This window comes from Theropithecus gelada, chromosome 15 (assembly GCF_003255815.1).
Source record: "Theropithecus gelada isolate Dixy chromosome 15, Tgel_1.0, whole genome shotgun sequence".
Classification (NCBI taxonomy): domain Eukaryota; kingdom Metazoa; phylum Chordata; class Mammalia; order Primates; family Cercopithecidae; genus Theropithecus; species Theropithecus gelada.
Window position 1 is genome coordinate 10614184 of NC_037683.1, and position 22546 is coordinate 10636729.

The following is a 22546-nucleotide window of genomic DNA, read 5'->3' on the forward strand; positions in this document are numbered from 1 at the left end:
CCGGCCCCGAGCCGCCAGAGGCGCCCGCTCGGGTTCAGCCCTGCGCCTCGGCAGCCCGCCGGCTCCCAGTCCGGCTCCCCGGGCGCTGCAGGTGACCCGGCGGCGCATTCCAGCACTCTCCGCCGCCCGGGCCACCGCCGCCACCGCCACCGCAGGCGCCCCGGCCGCGACTCAGCCACAGGAAAGCGGAGAGCGCCCGAGCCGGTGCGTGCGCGGGGCTGGGCGGGGGCGGGGGACCCACGAATCCAGCAACCCGGACCCCGGGCTCGGAAACGCCACCCGGCCTGGGGGTCCTGCCTCCCGGATTCCCGGAGAGTCCAGGCTGGGGGCAGGGAGAGGGGAGTCGGGGTTCCCCAGGCCTGACAGAGGAGATTCCCCCTCGACCTGGGGCGGCGCTGAGACCCAACGCGGGCCACTCTGGGGACTCCGGGCCGCGATCGAAGGAGCCACGCCAGGGGCGATGGGGATCCCCGCACAGGGTCAGGATCCGCGTGCTTGCTAGTCCACCTTACCGCCAGATGGGCAGCCGCTGCTGAGCGCCTGCGAGGTGGTCCGACGCGCAGCTCCGAGATGTCCTGGTCTGGCGCTTTTTAGGAGCGAAGCGGAACCCCGCAGGAGACCAGGGCCCTGAACTCAGGGGCTTCGCCACTGATTGTCCAAACGCAATTCTTGTACGAGTCTGCGGCCAACCGAGAATTGTGGCTGGACATCTGTGGCTGAGCTCCGGGCGCAACAGGGGCGGGGGCCGCAGGGACGGAGCTCAGCGCAGGCGAGACCTCTCGGGGCGGCGGCTGGCTGGCCCCAGCGCGAGGATCGCGGTCCCAGCCCGCGCGCACAGGGACGCCGGTCCCTGCCACCAGCGCCGCCATCCGCATCCTCGTCCTTCTTCCTTCTCCTCTGCGGGTGACCAGTACCGGCCGGCAGGGTCCTCCAGTCGATCGCGTCGTTTTTACTCCTTTCAAATTTCGGCCGGAACGAAGCCTGCACGCAGCGGCGGGGCCGAACGTGGTCCGCCCTCAGCCCAAGCCGCAGGAAGTCGGGGGTGAAAGAGGCCGGCCGAATGCGCCCGCTAACTCGTTTCGCAGTTGTTCTAACTTATCACCCCAATACTCTCTACCTAAACAAAACAAATCCTCAACCAACCCCTAAATCCCAAACAAACCAACCCCTCCCGCAAGCCCTCCGGACGGACCGAGAGGCTGAGCCTCCTCCAGCCGCTGCCAGGGTCCGACGGGCAAGCGTCGCCAACGATGCGCTCCAGCCCGGCAATCGCCTTGGCTTTGGAAATAGAACTTGGAAAAACGAATCCTTTTCATTAAAGAAAAATCTTCGGAGATAGCGGGGTTTTATTTGTTTATTTCCTCAAAAGCAGGGACCAGGAGTTGCTTGGGAGAGGGGCGGTTGGGAGCTGCTGGGGGCTGGCTGAGCCCAGGTCACCTGTCCCCTGACCCCTTTCCAGCCTGGGGCTAAAAATGACCTGAAATCGTCTGGAGTGCCTTGGCCATGGCCAATTTCAACCACAGTGCTTGCACCCCCATGTGCCAAAAAACGCGGTTTTCCCAGCACCTCCTCCTGCCCTACTCTTCAGCATTAATTGGGGTGTGGTGGGAGAAGGGATATCCCACATCAGGCCTCCCACTCTTTGCAGCCAGAGAAACGGATCCTAGCGCCCAGTTTCCAGGACCTGCAATCTGGGGTGTTCCAATCAGGTGCACTGATGGGCTGCTCCTGCAGCTCAGTGGGGTGGAGACAGGGAGGGACCTCCAGGTTACAAGAATGGGACAGGCTGACCTTCTGAAAGTGCAGCGGTAGGGGCTGTTCCAAGTCTCCTGCTTTGTTCCCTAACATGGAGACCCTGACCTCAGGAACTAGTGAGGGCTGGTCACACAGCCTTTCTGGACAGCACTCAGACCCCAACACTAGCCTTAATTTGCACCCAGACCAGCTCCTCCCCATAGTCCCAACACGGCTGCTCCCACTCCACACAAGCCCAGAGGGCTTCTACCTGCAGTAGTGCTGGAGAAAAGCCCACCAGCCGGCAGGTCATCCATCCCCAAAAGAATGATGTATACACCCCGTCCCCCAACACTGCTGGGACAACCTTTTGCCACTTCCATCTCCACAGGGTGAGAGGTGAGAAATTCCACTTTAAATTACTGACATAGAATGAAAAGCACTATTTTGGGTGGGATGACGCTTTTGATGGGATGTTAGCACCCTAATTCTTTTTGGGGGTCTCCCTCCAGCAAACAAAGCTCTTTTCTCCAGGTCATGGGAAGGAAAGACCACAGAAAGGGGGCTCAGCAGTCTTATCTATGCCACCCCCATTCTGGGTTCTGAGGCTGCTGGCTGCAGCTGGTGGGACAAAGCCTTGGACAGACGGGTGGGGATGCGTGCTGGGACGCAGACTGGTCAGCACAGACTGACTCTGCCACCCCCTTCTCCAGATGGCTCTATTAGACTACCCTGTCTCAGATTGTCTGAGTGTTCACCCCCACCCCTCTTTTGGGTGAAGGGTGAAGGGTAGCTCTGAGGCTCTAGGCTGAGGATGGAGAGGTTGTATCACAGACCATGGCTGGGGGGATATGAGGTGCCACCTGTTTCCAAGGATGAAGCTCCAAGCAAGGCTAGTAAACAACCTAGTCTTTTATTTGCACAAGGCCGGCTGTTGCAAGCACTGAGGCCCCAAGACTTCCAGAAGGGAAGGGGAGGGGGAGCAAACCACTCTGCCTACCAGGTGCTGCCTGCCCCCTCCTGCTTCCTGCAGGAGGTGGGAAGGGAGAGAAAATGGACATCTGCACCATCAGGTATCTCCCCAGTTTTCAGCCACTATAAATATTCAGTTGTAGAGGAGGAAACTGAGGCACACAGATCCCCCCCAGGCTTCTACTTGCTACTCCAAGGTTTAACTTACTCCCTCCCCTCATCTCTACCCCCAGCAGAATAAGCTGTAAGCAGCCTGGGGAGGGTCTCAGGAGCCCATCTGGTGGCCTGTGGAGGGGGGTAGGCCAGCCAGGGTCAAGGGCTAGGGGTGGGGGGAGCAGAAGGAGGGGTGTGGCTGGAGGAGCAGCTGCTGGCTGGGGGGAGTCAGCACTGAATAGGGGACCCCAGCTGGGGTTCCATACTGATAGCAGTGGGGGACAGGCAGAGCCCTCAGCTGTCCAGACAGGGAAATTGAGGCTGAGAAGCCTCCAATCTTTGGGTAGGGAGGGGCCTTCCTTCAGCTACTCAGGTCCATTCATCTTCCCCATGAAGATGCTGGCTCTGGGGCTGGAGCACCTTGTCAGCGGCCACTCCATGTTTAGACTGAGGTACAAGGAGTGGAAGGCAGCCAGGTCACCTGGCCACAGAGCCTCCTTCCACTCTTGACAAACCAGAGGGGCACCCTCCCCCATCACAGCTGCTGGAAAAGGGAGTGCTGGGCTCTGGTGCCTGTCTGCCTTCCCCTGCTCACGTGCTTGAGAAAGGCTCATTTTTAGCACCTGGCCTCTTTTCCCTGCCTGGAGGGAGCTTGGGGGACAGAGCAGGGAAGAAGACAGGCAAGGGGGACAGGGAGACCTGGAAGCAGGGCCCAAGGGGATGTCTGATTGCTTCGTTCTCCCCTCTAAGGGTGCCCAGGCCCAGAGAAGGGCCCTCAGCCGCCGTGCAGAGTGGAGATGAAGAGGACGCTGTCCTGGTCCTGAAGCTGATAGTCCAGCTCACCCTGGTGCGGGACAGAGGGGAGTGGGAGACCCTCAGGGCTACCTTCCCAGTTCCACCCCAGGAGTTGGGAGAGCAGGGGCTGAGGACTGGCTGCTCTGGAAGAGACAGACTGTACCAGAAAAATGGGTATCCTATACCTCAACCTGCAAATCTTCAGGATGGAGGGCTGCTCCCACGTCCCCAGCTACCCATCCCTTCCTCACCTGGAGTGAGAGACTCCAGCAGCCTCAGTGTGGGGCTGGAGTGGGGCGGAGGATTACCCAGCCACTCTATATGTGCCTGAGAGAGGCCCAAGGCTTTCCCACTGAAGCAGCAAGGGCAAGGGCTGGGGGAGGGATGTCACCCAAGGTACTGACCAGTAGCTCCCAGTCGGCATCGTTAATCAGCACCAGAATTCCTGGCCGCCTGTGGGAAAGATAGTGGTGAGTAGCAGGGAGTGAGAAGCAGGAGGCAGTAGCACAGAGGAAGAGAGGCTGAGAGCTTTGGGCTGCAGGAGAGCAGGAGAGTGTGCTGGGGAGCCTTCCTCCTGGGGTCTGGCTAAAGATCTCCCAGGAAGGGGAGGCTGGTCTGAGTGTGAAGGAAACCAGGTCAGACAGTCATGCATGGTCTTTGTAGCCAGATGGAAAATGGGTGCAAATGCCAGCCAGCACCACCACCCAGACCGTAGGCAGGTCATTTTGTTTCTGAGTATCAGGTTCCTCATCTGAAAATGGGATAAGTGATAGTGTCTGTCCCACAAGGCCTACACGAAAACGAAATCAGCTGGTATGTGTGGAGTTCTTGCCACACTGTCACGGTAATCATTAGTGGGACTTTTCCAGGGGTCTAACCTTACTCTCATTAGCCCTGGAAAAGAACTTCAGCTTTTTTTAGGTCTCTGCATGCACATCCTGGAGAGGAGGCTGTTTTGCCTCTTCTGAATCAGTTGCCATGCCACATGGCAATGTTCATGTGCAGTCCTGCCTGGCATAAGGCAGCGTAGGTCAGCATTTGGTCAGGCAACTTAGCCTGGCTCCCACTGGTAATGGCCCAAGGAGCGCTGCTGGCCTTAGAGGTGGCCTCCAGGACCACTGGACCATGACCTGAAGGAGGGCTGATCCCCTAGGACCTCACAGTGACCTATGCTTCGAGGCAAATAAGCGAGCCTCACAACTGCACCGGCCACCTTTCACAAGGGGGACGGGCCTTGTTTTAGAAGTAACTTCTTGGCAACTGGAACCTGGTCCTTTCCAAGGAGACTGCTCTGGGCTTCTATGGGGTGTCCCCAGTGAGTGTGTGTGCATGTGCATGGGTGTGTGCATGCACAGAGTCAGTGACTCCTTGGAATTCTAGACCTGTGCTGCACCATATGGTAATCTACTAGCCACATGTGGCTATTTAAATTACAATGAAATAAAATACAATATTTAGCTCTTCAGTTGTACTAGCCACATTTTTTCCTCAGCACTTTCTGTGTAGAGAGTAACTGAGGCCCAGAGAAGTGAAGTAAGTCGTCTAAGGTCCCACAGCAAGTCTGTGGCAACCAGAGGGCAGAATCCAAGTGTTCTGAGAAATTCACCAGGCTCCTTTCATCTGGGATTTAAAAAATCCTCAAGAGTTTGGTTTTAGGAACAAGAAAACTGAAAATAGATCTCAGACTATTTTCTGGAGGAGTCAAGGAGGAGGAAGGGGAGAATCGGATTCAGAGAAGGCCAGAACTGAACCCGAGGGTGGGGGCTCAGATATCCGTCCCTCCCTCCACCCTCTTCAGGGAAGGGAGGAATGGGACTCACACGCTGTCTCCCTGGATGAATAACTCTGGCCGCTCTTTTAGCAAATTCTTCTTGATCCAGACGAGCAGGTTCCGGATGTCCCCTGGAGAGGAATGCACAGAACAAACTCTTGTCAAACTCAAATGACACCTGTCCCCCCAGAGCCTTGCCTGGCCCAGAAGGAAATACACATGGGGTTTAGAGGGCTTTTTTTAGACCAGGCTGTGATGGCCCATGAACTTGTACATTCCAAAGGTGAGGAAACAGGTTAGGACAGGCCGGTGACTTGCCAGGTGGATCTTCAGAGACAGCTGCACATGGCACTGCTGAAGTCCTGGAGAAGAGGCAATGGGATTTACCTATAGTGAAGGGATTCAAGGCAGATGGCAGGAGGACTGTCACATCTAAAGGGTTAGGAGACAAGCCCCTAACCACGAGTCCTGGAAGCCAGTCTCCAACTGCCATGGCTGGACTGCTGAGAGGACTCTGAAGAGCCCCCTCCACCTTTCTCTCTCCAGCCAGTCCCAGATGGGAAGGCTTCGGCTTTGCTCTTGGAGGGGTCTGCATATATTTCCCTTTGTGAGGGGAAAAAAACAATTGCTGAGCTGATAACATCAGTTAATTTCCTCCGGCAGAGAGAGAGGAGGATCATTCACCAGCCAGGGATGCTGACAAATCCCCGCTCTACTCCCCTGCCACCACCCCACGCTTCCAGAGCCCTCCACGCCAGCGGTGGCCAGAGATTCGGGTGACAGGGCCTCTCCTGCTCAGCTAACACTGAGATCTGCCTCCTTGTGGTTCTAGGAGAGCCACCAGTCTCTCTGTATGTCATGTGGAGGCTCAGAGTCACCTGTCTCCAGGGTCACCTCTCCTTTCCTAGGGGCAGCAGTATCGAGCCACAGCACACAGGAATGTGGTTCTATAAACACCTCGAAGCCTATGGTCCTCAACTGTCTGCCCCTGAAACAGGGCCATTCTCCTGAGGCTGCGGAGTTTCTTCTCATTCCCTTAGACAACTTGAGGATAAAGGTCCTAGGGAGACAACTTGCTTCTGGGAAGCCAGCAGAGGGGTTGGGGTTAACCACCCCCATCCTGAGTCAGTGTCCAGAGGGGTCTGCTGTCCTGGACTAATGCCTGAGACAAAGCTCAGGGCTATGCTGGAGAAGGCCCAGGTGGGGCCTTGGTTTTCCTGCCTGGAGTCCAGAGTCCTGGAGTGTAGGCAAGGGAGAGGCTGCTAGGACTCAGGGAGACTTTGCCTTGCCCCGTCCAGGCCCGCAGCGTGGCGCACACACACACAGCCCCAGCCTTGGGCAGGGAGTTAAGGCACACTGGCTGGCACGCGTGCCACCCTCGCTCTGACAGGCCTGCAGCCTGGATGGTCCACTTTGCTCAGTGCCAACTTGCCTGGCTCGTATGCCAGCAGAGCACAGGGCCACGGGCAAAGTGTCCATGGACTGAGACTGCCGCCTTTCCATTTTAATGTCTCCTTTTAAACAAAGCAGATCGGAGTCTTCATGGTCCCTGGAGCAGGCATGGGATGGGGAGAAGGCTGCCTCCAACGAGCTGCAGCCCACTTGGACTCCTGGCTGGGTTCCTCCCTGAGATCTGGGTTTCAGAGGTTTCCCCTTGGCTCTGAATCCCCTTGGCCTCCATCTTGGCACTGTCTGGTGGGCCGCCAACCCATACATCTTGTGGCCGCTCGATAGAGCCACCGGGGTCTGACACATCCATCAGCCAGCCCTGGCGGGTGGGGGTGTGCCTGTGTGTGTGGAGACAGCGAGAGGGTCTAGGCAGTGCCTGGCCTGCGTGGAACCCGGACTCAATTAGGAGACAGTCCTGGCTCCCTCCAAAGGGAAGGTGCTTCTGCTCCACTCTGGATAGGCCTGGGGGTGGGGGAAGGGCTAGTGGTCATGGTGGGGTCATCTGAACGATGGCACCAGCATGGAGTCCCAGAGGGATGAGCTGGGGGATGAGTCTGCTGCCCGGTGCTGGCTCATTTATCATGATGCTCCTATTTGCTGAGGTCACTCCCTCCCTCTTCTGCCCACCCCCCACCCAGGCCTGCCCACATTTTTGATAGCCTGTTACCATGGTGAGGCTACCGCATCACCACCCGTATTGTTCCCCCATGCCTGGGTTTGGGGGTGGGGAGAGGGGGAACTCATGGCTCCCTTCGCAGGATGCAAGGGCCACTCGGCCTGGCCTGAAACACACCCCCAGGGACATCTTGCTAGGCTTGCTGAGGCACAGACAATATGCAAATAGCCTCCAAGCCAGATGGTCGGCTTCCAAAGGCGCCCAGGGGAGGAGGAAGGGTTAAGCAGAGTCAGGGGCTGGTGGCTTGGGGATGGATGACTCTGGGATAGATGGGGGCTGGAGACTCTCACTTTCACCTTCCCACTCTGTGTCCTCTTGTCTTCCCTCTCCTACTAGGGGCGGTCTCCCTCCTGGAATCCCATGTGATCACTCAGGAGACAAATATTTATTGAGCAGCTACTATGTGCAAGGTGCTAGCGAGATGGTAGTGGGCAAGAGGGACACAGAGCTCCCTACCCTCATGGAGCTAGAGGCCAGCAGGGGAGACAGACCATATTAATTAGTTGTGACACATGCTATCTCCTTCATCTGGGATCAGGAAAGGCCTGGCTGAGGATGTTAAACAGTGAAGCTCAGGTCTGAAGGATGAGTGGGGTGGGGAGCATTCTGGGCAGAAGGATAACACATGGGAAGGCTGGGGCAGGATGGAATGGGCAGGTTGAAGGTAGCAGAACAGAGAAGGTAAGAAGCTCAGCAGGAGATGGGGCCAGGCCTTGAGAACGGGCCTGCTCTCGTAGGGGCCTCTCCCTCTTAGTGAACCTCGGTGGTATCTCCTAGGTATGTGCTTCCTGGGAACCAGGACCCACTGCCCAGGCCTGTGCTTCCATGTGTCTCTGATGTGACACTCGAATCACAATCCAGCTCAAACGTATGGCACTACCATTACCATTACTTGAGTGGACAACTGGGGAGGTAGGGAGGGAAGGCGGGAGGGAGAAAGAGATTAAAACCATGGACCCTGGAGTCAGACAGGCCTGGTTTTGAGCTGGACTCCATCACTTCCTAGTTCTATGACCTTGGGTAAGGAATTCTTGGAGCCTCAGCTTCCTTTTTTTTGTAAAATGGCCTCAGCTTCCTTTTTTTGTAAAATGGGGATGTTAACATTGTCTCATAGGGTCATTGTGGGGGATAAAATAAGACGATATATAGAAATCTCTCAGCACTGTAACCTGCATATCAATGCTGTAATTACTCTAGGATCCAGAGGAAGAACCTATACCCCTCGCACTCTCTGGGTTTCTGCACACTCTGCCCAGTGGTCTGGCACCCCAGCTTTAGAGGGCAGGGCAGAACCAACCATGAATCAGATAGTGCTGGGACTGGCTGGGGTTTTCTGTGGCATCCAGTATCTTCCCATCAGAGGCTGGAAAGGGAATAAGGGGACTGGGAGAGTAGTGAGGGGTCCTAGATACTGACCTTCCTTCTATTTTAGATGTTTGAACCCACAAGATGTTGGGGTTGGCTAATGCTCCCAGGACAACCCAGGTGGAAGGAATGACACTCTGAGGCTAGAGGTGCTGGCAGCCAGGCTGCCCCTGGGCACACGGCACCAGAGGAGGGAGACAGGCACATAACACAAGGTTTCCAGTGCAGGATGCCTTGGCACCTGGCCTGCCCATCAGGGACAGAGCAGGTGATGAGAGCTGCTGCTCTATGATGGAGTGGTTGAGTTCTGAGTCTACAGCCAGAGGACCTGTGCTGTGTGCTCAACGGCCTTGGCTGGGAAATCACTTCACCTTGCTGCCTCAGGGTCATCCTCTGACAAGCAGGGGTAATAATCCAAATGCCAAGAGCTGCTGAGGATTATGTAAGGCACAATGCCCATGGCAGGCCTGGCAGTGTCACATACACAGGACACGCTCAACAGATGGCTGCTCTGAGCTGTAAGCCCACAGTGACTTCAGATTCCTCATCCTCTGGGCTCCAGTACCTTCTAAAGGCTCCTGCCAAAGGGAGGATACCCATTGTGGAGAGCACCGACTCAAGCTCCACCCTCGCCCCAGTGGACTTGTCCTACTCTGGGGCACACTGACTGCCCACTGTGGGAGAGCCCCAAAAGGTGTCAGCCTCAGCCTCGCGGGACTGAAAGGGAACAACCTCAAAGTCGTCTCTGATACTGACCCTCATCCAGTGTGTAGCAGACCCTCGTCCAGCCTCTCTTTGAACACCTCCAGGGACAGGAGGTCAGCTCCTCTGTGCAGCGACTCTGATTGTTAAGAGCTCTTTTCTCCCAAGCAGAAATCTGTCTTCCTGTCATTCCCACCCACTGGGCCTGAATGGTCCACGGGGACCATGCCAACAAATGTACCCCCTCTTCCCCAGGATGGCCCTTCAGATATGGAAGAAAGGATCCCCTAAGTCTTCTCTTCCACAGGTTAAACCGCCTCTGTCCCCACCAAGTCCACCAGGCTCCAAGTCGAGCTCTTCGGGGAGCCCACCCCAGGCCTCAGTTGAAAAGGGAAAAGAAAGAGCTGGCAAGGGGGGAGTAACAGAGGAGAGGGGGTGGAGGGAACATCAGAGGGGCCATTTACAAGTGAATGGGGGTAAGAATGGAGCAGTTTGTGGGCTAAACTGGCCGCAGAAGGAGGTTTACAGATGTGCGAGGGGACCTCCTCATTGTTTAATTAAGCAGAAAGTGGATCTTTTCAAAAGCAATTTTGCACAGGGACTGGGAGGGGTGTGGGGAGGAGGGAGGTGGAGAGGGGATCAGCAAACAGGCCCTGAGAGCAGAGAAAGGAACAGCTGGCCCCAGAGAGGCTGTGAAATGCATGCTAAGCAGTTTAAAGCACCCAGGAGCTCCTGCAGCTCCTGCCCTCCCTCACCAGCCACCCTTTAACGCAAGTGGAACAGGCGGAGGGGGCACAATGGCAGGGCAGGGGAAGGAAGACAGGCAGGGAAAGGTGAGGCGGCCAAGTCTACTCTTGGGGCCTGGGCAGGGGGCCTTGGGTTAAAGGGATGTTTGAGTCATAGAGACCAACTCTCAGCAGCCGCAGTACCCTAAGCTGGTGGGTGCCTGGCTGGCCCGTTTCAGCAAGATGGCTGTTAAGACATCCCTCGTCTCACATAGCTTCTTACTGGGTCAGCACACTCTGCTTCACAGAATTGTGTATACTTGGATCTTGAAGAAACTCTTCTTATAGATGTCAAAGAGACAACCAGCTCAGTAATGTACAAAACGAGCCCGACCTCCCATCTAACAGATGGGGAAGAAAGAGGCTGGCATAAGTGAAGAGCAACTGCGCGGGCCAGGCTTCCTCTCTCGCAGTCTCACTCCCTCAGGCCTTTTGCTCATCACTTCTCCCAAACTGACTGGCTTCGAAGCTCTCCCCTGGCCTAGGAGCCACGAGTTCCCTAGTTTGTGAGGCTTGTCACATTCCGAAATCTTACGGCTGCTATTATTTCTGCTGGAACCACCAAGACTCGCTTGGCCAAGTGGCAGCCCCTAGGCTGGGAAGGCTGCCAGATGACATATCTGGGCACGGACTTGGGGGAAGGGTAAGACTCTCCTAGCAGCACCAGGCCCCTGACCCCCAGCTGGGCTCACATGTGCCAGGGTGAGGCCTGGCAGCTGCTAACCAGCTTTGTTGGTGACCTAGGTCACCAACCTAGGTTACCCTGGGTCTGCTGTGTGACCCATGCCTCTGGGCACAACAGGAACCAGGTGTAGGGACTCACAGCCAAGGGACCAAAGACTAAGTGGGCCACTGTGCCTTCCCTCCCACTCCCCTCCTTTCTTCCCAGAGTGGGGATAGGCCCCTGCCTGTTCCCTGAACAGTGCCTGGAAGATGAGGGATAAAAAAATCTGAGTCCCAGCCCAGCCTCCCTACTTGGGTAACTCTGGACAGGCCTCGGGTCCCTCCCTCCTACTCTTTCAGGGGTCTCTTTTATCTCTTGAGGTTATCATGAAAGTTGAAATAAGTAGCTGTTGAACTCATGCATAAATTAAGGAAAGTGTAAACATTGGAAAATATAAGATGTTAGAGTGGGGCCGGGCGCAGTGGCTCACGCCTGTAACCCCAGCACTTTGGGAGGCTGAGGCAGGCAGATCACAAGGTCAGGAGATCAAGACCATCCTGGCTAACATGGTGAAACCCCGTCTCTACTAAAAATACAAAAAATTAGCCGGTGTGGTGGCAGGTGCCTGTAGTCTCAGCTACTTAGGAGGCTGAGGCAGGAGAATGGTGTGAACCCAGGAGGTGGAGCTTACAGTAAGCTGAGTTTGCGTAACTGCACTCCAGCCTGGGCGACAGAGTGAGACTCTGTCTCCAAAAAAAAAAAAAAAAAAAGATGTTAGAGTGATTCAGGGAGCCTCTTGGGCTAGATGGTGATGGGGTTAGTGGCAAAGTGCCAGGACTCTGAAATTCAGTGGCCTGAAAGCTAGTTCTGAATCCTAGCTCTGCTATTTAAATAACTATGACTTGGGGTGAGACCCCTAACTTCTCTAAATTTTGGTTTCTACCTTTTATTTGTTTTTTTGTTTTTGAGATGGAGTCTTGCTCTGTCCCCCAGGCTGGAGTGCAGCGGCGTGATCTCAGCTCACTGCAACCTCCACCTCCAGGGTTCAAGCGATTCTCCTGCCTCAGCCTCCCGAGTAGCTGGGACTACAGGTGCCCGCCACCACACCCAGCTAATTTTTTGTATTTTTACTAGAGACAGGGTTTCACCATGTTGGCCAGGATGGTCTCGATCTCTTGACCTCGTGATCCGACCACCTCAGCCTCCCAAAGTGCTGGGATTACAGGCGTGAGCCACCGTGCCTGGTGGCCTTTTTTCTTTTTGAGACGGAGTTTTGCTCCTGTTGCCCAGGCTGCAGTGCAGTGGTGTGGTCTCAACTCACTGCAACCTCCGCTCCCTGGGTTCAAGCGATTCTCCTGCCTCAGCCTCCCGAGTAGCTAGGATTACAGGTGCCTGCCACCATGCCCAACTATTTTTGTAGTTTTAGTAGAGAAAGGGTTTCATCATGTTGGCCTGGCTGGTCTCGAACTCCAGACCTCAAGTGATCCGCCTACCTTGGCTTCCCAAATTGCTGGGATTACAGGTGCGAGCCACCACACCCAGCCTTGGTATGTTACTTCCTTAAAGAGACCTCTGGTGACCACCTATTAGTCCCATCCCAGTACTCTTTTGTTCTCCTCATGCCAATTACTAAAAGTTGTAATGATGCAGTTATACATTCATTTGTTTACTTGTTTATTCCCTGGCTCTATTCCCATTACATTGCTAACTCTATAAGGGCAAGGACCACATCTATTTTGCTCACTAATGAATATCCAGTAACTTAGTACAGTGATGGCACAAAGAGGGCACTAGACATAGATTTGCCAGCTACATGAAAGAATAAAGTACTTTCTTTTTTTTTTTTTTTTTTGAGACGGGTGGTCTCAATCTTCTGACCTCGTGATCCGCCCGTCTCAGCCTCCCAAAGAGCTGGGATTACAGGCTTGAGCCACCGTGCCCGGCCATAAAGTACTTTCTTATTTTGAGACAGGGTCTGACAGCCTCAGGTCTGTTGCCCAGGCTGGAGTGCAGTGGCACGCTACTAGCTCACTGCAACCTCCACATCCTGGGCTCAAGCCATCCTCTGACCTCAGCCTCCCAAATAGCTGGGACTACTGGGATGCACCACCATACTCAGTTAATTTTCATATTTTTTGTAGAGACGGGGTTTCACCATGTTGCCCAGGCTGGTCTCAAACTCCTGGGCTCAAGCGACTCACCTGTCTTGGCTTCCCAAAGTGCTGGCCACTGTGCCCAGTCAAATAAAGTATTTTCTACTGTACCTGACACTGCTGAGTACTCAGTCAAAGAATGAGTGAAATGGGGCTTGAATTATGAGAATCTGTGGGCCAGGCAGTGGTTCATGCCTGTAATCCCAACGCTTTGGGAGGTTATGGTGGGCGGGTCACTTGAGGTCAGAAGTTAGAGACCAGCCAGGCCAACATGGTGAAAACCTGTCTCTACTAAAACTTACAAAAATTGGCCAGGCGTGGTGGCACGTGCCTGTAGTCCCAGCACTTTGGGAGGCTGAGGCGGGCAGATCACGAGGTCAGGAGATCAAGACCATCCTGGCCAACATGGTGAAACCCTGTCTCTGCTAAAATACGAAAAACTAGCTGGGCGTGGTGGCGTGCGCCTGTAGTCCCAGCTACTCGGGAGGCTGAGGCAGGGAAATTGCTTGAACCCAGGAGGCAGAGGCTGCAGTGAACTGAGATCACACCACTGCACTCCAGCCTGGTGACAGAGTAAGACTCTGTCTCAAAAAACAAAAAAGCATACAAAAATTAGCCAGGTGTGGTGGTGCCTGCCTGTAATCCCAGCTACTTGGGAGGCTGAGGTGGGAGAATCACTTGAAACCAGGAGGTGGGGGTTGCAGTGCGCCGAGATTGCACTACGGCACTTCAGCCTGGGAGACAGAGCGAGACTCCATCTCAAAAAAAAAAAAAAGGAAATTTGTGGGTTTTCATGTCAGACAAAATCCAGAGGAAATAAATAATAACTTGTGATATTTTAATAAACTTCCAGGCAAGGTCTTTGAGACTGAAATCTTTCAGAAGCCTCTTCTGAGAGCACTGTGTGCCCTCCCAAGGCTGCATGGCCATCTGCCAAACTAAGAAACAGTCACCTTTAGCACCCCATGTCTTCCTTGACCAGGCACACACAATCCTGACACTAAACCCCAGCCACATACCCCCTCCCAGCTCAATGTGGGCAGTGCCCTGCTCCTTAATAAGTGTCCCCCAGCCTCCAAGTGTGGCAGACAGACCCCACCCTATGCCACTGCTCTCCAACCTGAGGGAGGGACAGAAAGGTGTGACAGCCAGTGAATCTGAGCAATAATAATTGATTACTGGCAGATGTGTCTCCAGTTCCAGAAGAATCCTGCCAAATCTCACTTGGCCATTTTCTTTTTTTCTCCCCATACATATTCTGATTTTTTTTTTTTTTTTTGAGACAGGGTCTCACTCTGGCACCCAGGCTGAAGAACAGTGGTGTGATCATAGCTCACCGTAGTCTCAACCTCCTGGGCTCAAGCAATCCTTCAGCATCAGCCTCTAAAACAGCTAGGAACATAGGTGCATGCCACTACGCCTGGCTAATTTTTTATTTTTCTGTAGAGACCAAGTTTTGCCATGTTACTCAGGCCGGTCTCGAACTCCTGGGCTCAGGTAATCCTCCTACCTCAGCCTCCCAAAGTGTTGGGATCACAGGCGTGAGCCACTGCGCCTGGCCTATTTTCTTCTTTTTCCTTTTTTTTTTTTTTTTTTTTTGGGGAGACAGAGTCTTGCTCTGTCCCCCAGGCTGGAGTGCAGTGGCCGGATCTCAGCTCACTGCAAGCTCCGCCTCCCGGGTTCACGCCATTCTCCTGCCTCAGCCTCCCGAGTAGCTGGGACTATAGGCGCCCGCCACCTCGCCCGGCTAGTTTTTTGTATTTTTTAGTAGAGACGGGGTTTCACCGTGTTAGCCAGGATGGTCTCGATCTCCTGACCTCGTGATCCGCCCGTCTCAGCCTCCCAAAGTGCTGGGATTACAGGCGTGAGCCACCGCGCCCGGCCAAGTTTTGTATTTTTAATAGAGACGGGATTTCACCATGTTGGCCAGGCTGGTCTGGAACTCCTGACCTTGTGCTCACCGCCCACCTTGGCCTCCCAAAGTGCTGGGATTACAGGCGTGAACCACTGGGCCCGGCCGTGCAGACTCTTTTTATTCCTCTGCCTGCTAGAGAGGCAGCTTAGCACACGGGTACAGAACACAGGCCTGAACAAGGCTGAGTGTTCCCCATGGACCAACTCCTGTTCAATGGCCCCAAGAGAGGGGTTCAGAAAGCCAGTACTCACAGGGTTCCTCCTGTCCGGGCAAAGTGACTTGATGTTTCTTAATACCGTCAAACAGGAGCTCCGCACCACCTCTGCAAAGGAGGACCAGAGAAAAAGACAGCTAGGTGAGCTCCTGCAAATAGGAAGAGGTAGTGGAGATGGAAAACTGAGGATAGGGCTGGTAATGAAGCCCGAGAGAAGCAGAGACTAAGGTGCAGAAACACCTTGGGTGCAGTGACCAATTCTTTTTTTTCCCCTTTCTTTCTTAGAGACAGGGTCTCACTCTGTCACCTATGCTGGAACGCAGTAGTGCAATCATAGCTCATTATAACTTTGAATTCCTGGGTTCAAGAGACCTTCCTGTTCAACCTCCCAAATAGCTAGGACTACAGGTGCATGCCACCATGCCACCATATCAGGCTACTTTTTATATTTATATTTATATTTACATTTATATTTATATTTATATTTCACTTTGTTTAGTCTCACTCTGTTGTCCAGGCTGGAGTGCAGCGGTGTGATCTCAGCTCATAGCAACCTCCGCCTCCCAGGTTCAAGCGATTCTTGTGCCTCAGCCTCCTGAGTAGCTGGAACTACAGACATGAGCCACTATGCCCGGCTAAATTTTGTATTTTTAGAGAGAGGTTTTCACCATGTTGGCCAGGCTGGTCTCAAACTCTTGACCTCAGGTGATTCGCCCACCTTGGCCTCTCAAAGTGCTGGGATTACAGGCATGAGCCACTGAGCCCGGCCCATATCAGGTTAATTTTTAAATTTTTTGTAGAGATGGAGTCTTGCTGTGTTACCCAGGCTGATCTCAAACTCCTGGACTAAAGCAATCCTCCCACTTCAGCCTCCCAAAGCACTGGGATTACAGGCACAAGCCACTCTGCCCAGACCCAGTGACTAATTCCTAAATATGACTTCTAATGTGGTAAAGTAGGATATAATTTTTACTAATAATCAAGTACCGGCTAGGTGTGGCGGCTCACACCTGTAACCCTAGCACTGTGGGAGGCTGACGCGAGATGACTGCTTGAGGCCCGGAGTTTGAGATGAGCCTCAGTGAAACACAGCCTCGGTGACATAGCAAGACCTTGTCTCTACGTTATTATTATTATTGTTATTAGGTGCCCGGCAAATTATCTATTTATTTATTTTTGAGACAAGGTCTTGCTTTGTCACCCAGCATGGAGTGTAGTGGCACAATCACAGCTCACTGCAGCCTTGACCTCCTAGGCTTAAAAGCAATCCTCCCACATCAGACCCCCAAGCAGCTGGGACTATAGGTGCATGGCATCACACTCAGCTAATTTTGTATTTTTTGTAGAGATGAGATTTTGCCATGTTGCTCAGGCTGGTCTTGAACTCCTGAGCTCAAGTAATCTCCCTGCCTTGGCCTCCCAAAGTGATGAAATCACAAGCATGAGCCACTGTGCCTGGCCTATTTTCATTTTATTATTTTATTTTATTTTATTTATTTATTGAGACGGAATCTCACTCTGTCGCCCAGGCTGGAGTGCAGTGCTGCGATCTTGGCTCACTGCAACCTCTGCCTCCTGGGTTTAGGCAATCTTCTGCTTCAGCTTCCAGAGTAGCTGGGATTACATGCACGTGCCAGCACACCTGGTTAATTTATGTATTTTTTTTTCAGTGGAGACGGGGTTTTGCCATTGTGGCCAGACTGGTCTTGAACTCCTGACCTCGTGATCCACCTGCCTCAGCCTCCTGAAGTTACAGGTGTGAGCCACCGCGCCTGGACTATTTATTTTTTGAGACAAGGTCTCACTGTCAACCCAGGCTGGTGTGCAGTAGCGTGATCTCAGCTCACTGCAACCTCAACCTCCTGGGTTCAAGCGAACCTCCCACATCAGTCCCCAAGTAGCCGGGACCACAGGCACGTGTCATCACACCTGCCTAATTTTATTTTTATTTTTTGTAGAGACTGGGTCTCCCTATGTTGTCCAGGCTCAAGCAATCCTCCCAAAGTGCTGGGATTAGAGTTGTGACTCATCATGCCTGGCTCTGTCTCTAATTATTAAAAAAATAAAATAAAGTACCCAAATTTGCAGACTCTTGTTTTCTTCTTTTTACTCCTCTGCCTTCTAGAGAGGCAGCTTACCACACAGGTGCAGAACACAGCCTTTGGAGCTGCTGGCCCCAGTGTGAAGCCCAGGCTCCACCTCTCCCTATGTTGAGACCTTAGATGTGTGACTCAATCTTTTTTCCCTGTTATTAAAATAATTTGGGGGCCAGACACAGTGGCTCACATCTATAACCCTAGCACTTTGGGAGGCTGAGAGGGGAGGGGGGATTGCTTAAGTCCAGGAGTTCAAGAGCAGCCTGGGCAACATGGCAACACCTTGTGCTTACAAAAAATACAAAAATTAGCTGGGCATAGTGGTGCATGCCTGTAGCCCCAGCTACTTGGGAGACCGAGGTGGGAGGATCACTTGAGCCTGGGAGGTTGAGGCGCAGTTAGCCAAGGTCACGCCACTGTACTCCAGCCTGGGCGACAGAGTGAGACCCTGTCTCAAAACTAATAATAATTAAAAAATATTTTATAACAGAGATGAGGTCTCACTATATTGCCCAGGCTGGTCTTGAACTCCTGGGCTCAAGCAATCCTTCTGCCTCGGCCTCCCAAAGTGCTGGGATTATAGGCGTGAGCCACCATGCCCGGCCTTGACTCAAGCTTAAGCTTCAGTCTTTCCATATGGAAAAATGTTGAGGAGCCACTGTGAGGCACTCTGGAGATCCTGTGATCTAAGGGTTTCCTCTGGCCAGATGACGGTTTGAAATGCTCCTGCCCATGCCACCTGCTGCTGACCAGGTGGGCACATCACAGTGCTCGAGGCTGAGAGAGTCCACAGGGCCTGGCATCAACTAACAACAACTGTTCACATCGCCTCACCATTTATAAGATGTTCCTCATCTCATTTCATCCTCAGGGAGTCCCAGGGAAGAAGGGAGGAGGTAGATATTATTAACTCACTTTGATAGAAAAGTAGACTCAAGTCTAGAGAGGTTAAGCAACTAAATTGTCCAAGGTTAGACAGGCAGGGGCTGAACTATTATAATTTGAGTCTAACTGATTCCTGCTTAGCACCAGCAGACTGGTCAGAAAAAAAAACAGGACTTCCCAAAGGTCAGAAAGCCTCTTGAGGGCAGAGTTTGGTTCATTTCTGTGTCCCAGCACCTGGCCAAGGGAAGGCGGGGACTGCAGAGGTGACTGGAGCCAAGTCCAGCAGCTGAGGCTTCTGAGATGAGCGCCAGGGCTCTTTCAGCGCCCCATGCTGCTTCTCCCTCTGGGTCTCCCTATTCCCATCTCAGACTTCTTGTGGATCTTAACTGAAAAGGCCTTACCAGACTTTTGAAGGATGCGAGGTCTTCCACCCCACCACCCTTCCCAATTTCAGGGAACAGAGATGTCCTGAGACAGCCTACTGGGAAGCAAAGGCAAGGCAAGCATTGTCATGGGGAAAACATGGGGCGACTGTCATCCAAACAAGGTCACGCTTTGTTGATGCAGAAATGTGGAGGGGGAGAGGAGGCCCATCTGTGGCCGCGCACAGGGCCATTTCAGCTGCAAGCCCGCACAGAGCCTCCATTTATCCCCTTCCAAGAGCCTCGTTTTCTCCTGGGTGGGGGTTGGCACATGCAGCAGCTGGGGTGGGGGAGGGTGACAGGCAAGGGGCTCAGGAGTTGGGGGTCAGAGAAGAGGGATGGGAACTGAAGGCACTGGGACTCAGGCAAACAACCAAGACTGGCCAAACCTGGTGGTGCCAGGCTCAGAGGCCGAGGCTGTTTTTCCGTTTACAAGCGGATGAAGGGAGAACCAGTCTCGCTCAGAGAGTGACCTGTCACTGCTGAATTCACTGGCCCTCAAGGGAGGGGTTGGCATTTCTGCTGTCAGCACATCTGGAGTGGGGGAAGGTGCATGTCCAGCCTCAAGAGTGATTCAGGGAGGCAGACAAGGGGATTGTTCTATCCCAGGAGAGACCCAAGGCCAGACTCTCTTATAAGATCTGCTATTCAAACTCAACTGACATACCTCCATCTTCCTTCCACCCCTCAATTCTTGGTGGATGTGTTTGTTGATACCAGTGACAGGTATAGATGTTCTCAAAACTGCCTTCACCATTTCTAATGTATCTTCATCTTTTAATCTTCTGTATATACACATACATATACATGTACATATATATTTTGTTTATTTACTTCCTCTCCACCTGCTGGGCTGCGAGCTCTGCCTAAAACAGGGCCTGGCACACAGTAGACACTCAACAAATATCTGCTAAAAGAAAGGAAATGCCCATTTCTCCCAGTTCTTCTCGGACTTCAATGACATTCCCTCCTTTTGCCAACACCTCCCCAACTTGGGAAGGAGGAAGAGGGGTGGGACAGAGAGAATTTCACATCTGGGCCTTTACAACATGGACCACAGGGACACAAAACACAACTGTATTACATACTTTGAATCCTGCGTGACCTGAGAAATTGCTCTGCTGAGAACAGTTCAGGGGGAAGACAAAGGGTGGCAGACCTGGTCACTGACAAGAAGGAAGGAGTGAAGGGCCTTCCAGAGGGTCTCTGGAGGAGCTAGTGGGGCCAAAAGGACTGTATCTGCTCAGGAGGGAGACCCTTCCAGGACTGAAGTGGGAGTGGGGCCACTAAGGGACAAAAGGGAGAAAATGATGGGCGTGTTCGCCTTTGCAAATTTGCTCCAGTTCTGGATAAAGGGTGAATCACGTCTGCTAAGATACATAGGAAATGAAAGAAAGGTCAGGGCAAAAACATGCATCAGCACAAGGACAAAGAGAGGAGCCTGGGTTGAGCCTCATGTTGGGCATTCCTGCTTCCTGAGAAGCTGCAATTTTCATGGAACGCTGTGCTGTGATAGGAGGTGACAGAAGGTGGGTGGAGGAATGTTGTCCTGCCTTGCCAGGGGTCATTACTCCAATCTTGGAGGTAAGGGAGACTGAAGTTAGAGATGATTGGGTCAGAAAAAGGGCAACTGTGCTGGTGTGTAAGCTCTGGAGAGCAAGGGTCCGGTCTTCCTCACATGACTTCCCCACTGAGCTAGCACAGTACCTGGCAGAGACATTCTTGATAAACAAAGACCATGTCGGACACATAAGAATGAAAGGCAAGTTGTCCATAGATAAATTTTTTTTTTTTTTTTTTTTTTTTTTTTGGTAGAGATGAAGTCTCCCCATGTTGCCCAGGCTGGTCTCGAATTCTTGGGCTCAAGTAGTCCTCCTGCCTCAGCCTCCCAAAGTGCTGGGATTACAGGCATGAGCCTCCATGCCTGGCCTAGATAAATCTTAACATAGCAGCCTGTGGTTTCTCTCTTTCCAGCTCTGCTGAGGGCTATTAAGGAAGAAGGGATCCTCCTAGAATCCCAGGCTTTAGGAAGTGTAGCTGGCCAAGGGTCAGTGAGGCAAAACAGTGAGGAGTCCAGACCAATACAGTTCTAATTGGATCCAAGCAGCCAGACAATATCAATTAAAATGCACTTAGTCATGAGACTTACCCCCCTTCTAAGGGGCAGAAATGCTGAACGCTGTAGGGCACGGACAGACTTCTATTTATCTTTGTATCCTCAGTGTCTGGCTTGCTGCCTGGCACATGGTAGGCACTCAATAAATGGCTGGTGAATGAACTACCCAATTAAGAGAAAACATGAAAGAAACAGGAGGCATCCAATGAGAAGAAAGGCACTGGGCAGAGGTTTTAGATTCCCATCCCAGACTTTGCCTTTCACATAGAAACCTTGGCTTGTTTATCTACCCACACACCCACATACACACCTATTCCCTCTTTTCAAGTGATTCTGGAAAGTACACCACCCATCTTTCAAGGTGTCAGTTTCTTTGCCTTCTCTCTAAACTCTGCAGTTTCTCTCAGCTTTGAAACCATATGATAAACCTGTTTGTAGGAAGCACAAAATAGTGCCTTGAGTAGACTTCCTCCCTGCTCTGTGTTTCCTTGGTAACTGGTGTGTGTCCCAATTTCTCCATTTTTCGTCTTGTGTATACTATACTGTCCGTGTTAGTTCCCTTCAGTGTGATTTCTTATGTGTCCCCATATCGCCACCTGACTCAGGTTCTGCAGAAGGCACTCAAGTTCTGCAGAAGTTTACTGACTGTCCTGAAGGAGGCTCGGGTCTGTTTAGTATCCCCAAGTCTTGGGAAAGAAAAAGAAAAAATTCCCGCCCTGGCCACTACATCCCACGAGAAACAAGACCTTAATAACTGTGTAAAAAGAAACTGCTGCCCAAAGAATGAAATCAGTGGGTGGAGGGGTGGTCCTTCTTGGTTCTAGGAGCTCAGATGCAGATGCCAAACAGATGGGATTGGTCCGACACAGGAATGGAAAAGAAGATACAGAGGCTGCCTGCTAAGAGTCACGACCTTCGACTCCGACGGAGCACAGGGCACCAAGGCGTAAACAGAGAGCATCTCCCTCCCAATGTGCGCCTCTATTTCCCGACATGCGGCCTCATCGCTAAGGGAGACTGGCCTCTCAGACTCTCCTAGGCGGGTGGCGTAGCTCACAGCGGGCACTGGGACACCCAGTGATTCGGCCGTGTCAGGCCCCATGGCAGAAGGAAAGGAATTCCGAGCCCGACGACTTCAATCTATCCCCATGGTGCCCCAGCTCTGTGACTCACCCGAACTCCACCTCCACTGACAAGGGCGCTGCCATGTTGAGGAAGCCGAGCTCGCAGGAAACTCCTCTCAACTTCCGGCGCGCTCGCAAATTTCCGGGCGTCTCCGGGCGCCGCGGACGGAAGAGGCGGTGCCCAGGGACACAGCTTCGTCAGCTGTTGGAGGAAGTCACCGAGGGGAGGGGAGGGGAGGGAAAGGGGTGGCGGACTTGGGGAAGGGGTGGCGGGGGAAGGTCCTCGGCGCTGTTGGGGCTGTGAATCGATCTGCCTCCGTCTTTCACCGACTGGGCTCAGAGACCCAGGGTGGGAAGCGCCTTGTACGGGACCACAAGCAGGCGGAGGAGAGCCCCCAGCATCTTTGCGACGTGACTGTGAGCCACGTAATTGCTTATCTTGCATGAGTTAGAATCTCTCCAGTCTACACACCGCTTGGGCGAGCCCATCCACTCGTCTGGTTTGAATTATAAGTGACTCCCAGATCTTTATTTCCGACCCAGAATCTCTCCTGA

At 53.1% G+C, this 22546-nt stretch overlaps 1 protein-coding gene across 1 annotated transcript; it reads right to left on the minus strand.

Moving 5' to 3' along the window:
* Nucleotides 1-1340: 1340 nt before the first annotated feature.
* URM1 (ubiquitin related modifier 1) lies at nucleotides 1341-22137 on the minus strand. The gene is made up of 5 exons (XM_025359518.1): nucleotides 22041-22137; nucleotides 15386-15456; nucleotides 5475-5556; nucleotides 4059-4107; nucleotides 1341-3703 (listed from the first exon to the last, which is right to left on the minus strand). The coding sequence occupies exons 1-5, from the start codon at nucleotides 22073-22075 to the stop codon at nucleotides 3635-3637; spliced, it is 306 nt and encodes a 101-aa protein (XP_025215303.1). The 5' UTR covers nucleotides 22076-22137; the 3' UTR covers nucleotides 1341-3634.
* Nucleotides 22138-22546: the final 409 nt, after the last annotated feature.

What these genes read in the sequence shown, in the direction of transcription:
- URM1 (XM_025359518.1), bottom strand. Translation starts at nt 22,075, where the DNA reads ATGGCAGCGCCCTTGTCAGTGGAGGTGGAGTTCGG. An exon ending in TCAGTGGAGGTGGAGTTCGG is followed by an intron (nt 15,457 to 22,040) that starts GTGAGTCACAGA and finishes CCTCCTTTGCAG; the next exon opens with AGGTGGTGCGGAGCTCCTGT. An exon ending in ATGCCGACTGGGAGCTACTG is followed by an intron (nt 3,704 to 4,058) that starts GTCAGTACCTTG and finishes GTCCCGCACCAG; the next exon opens with GGTGAGCTGGACTATCAGCT.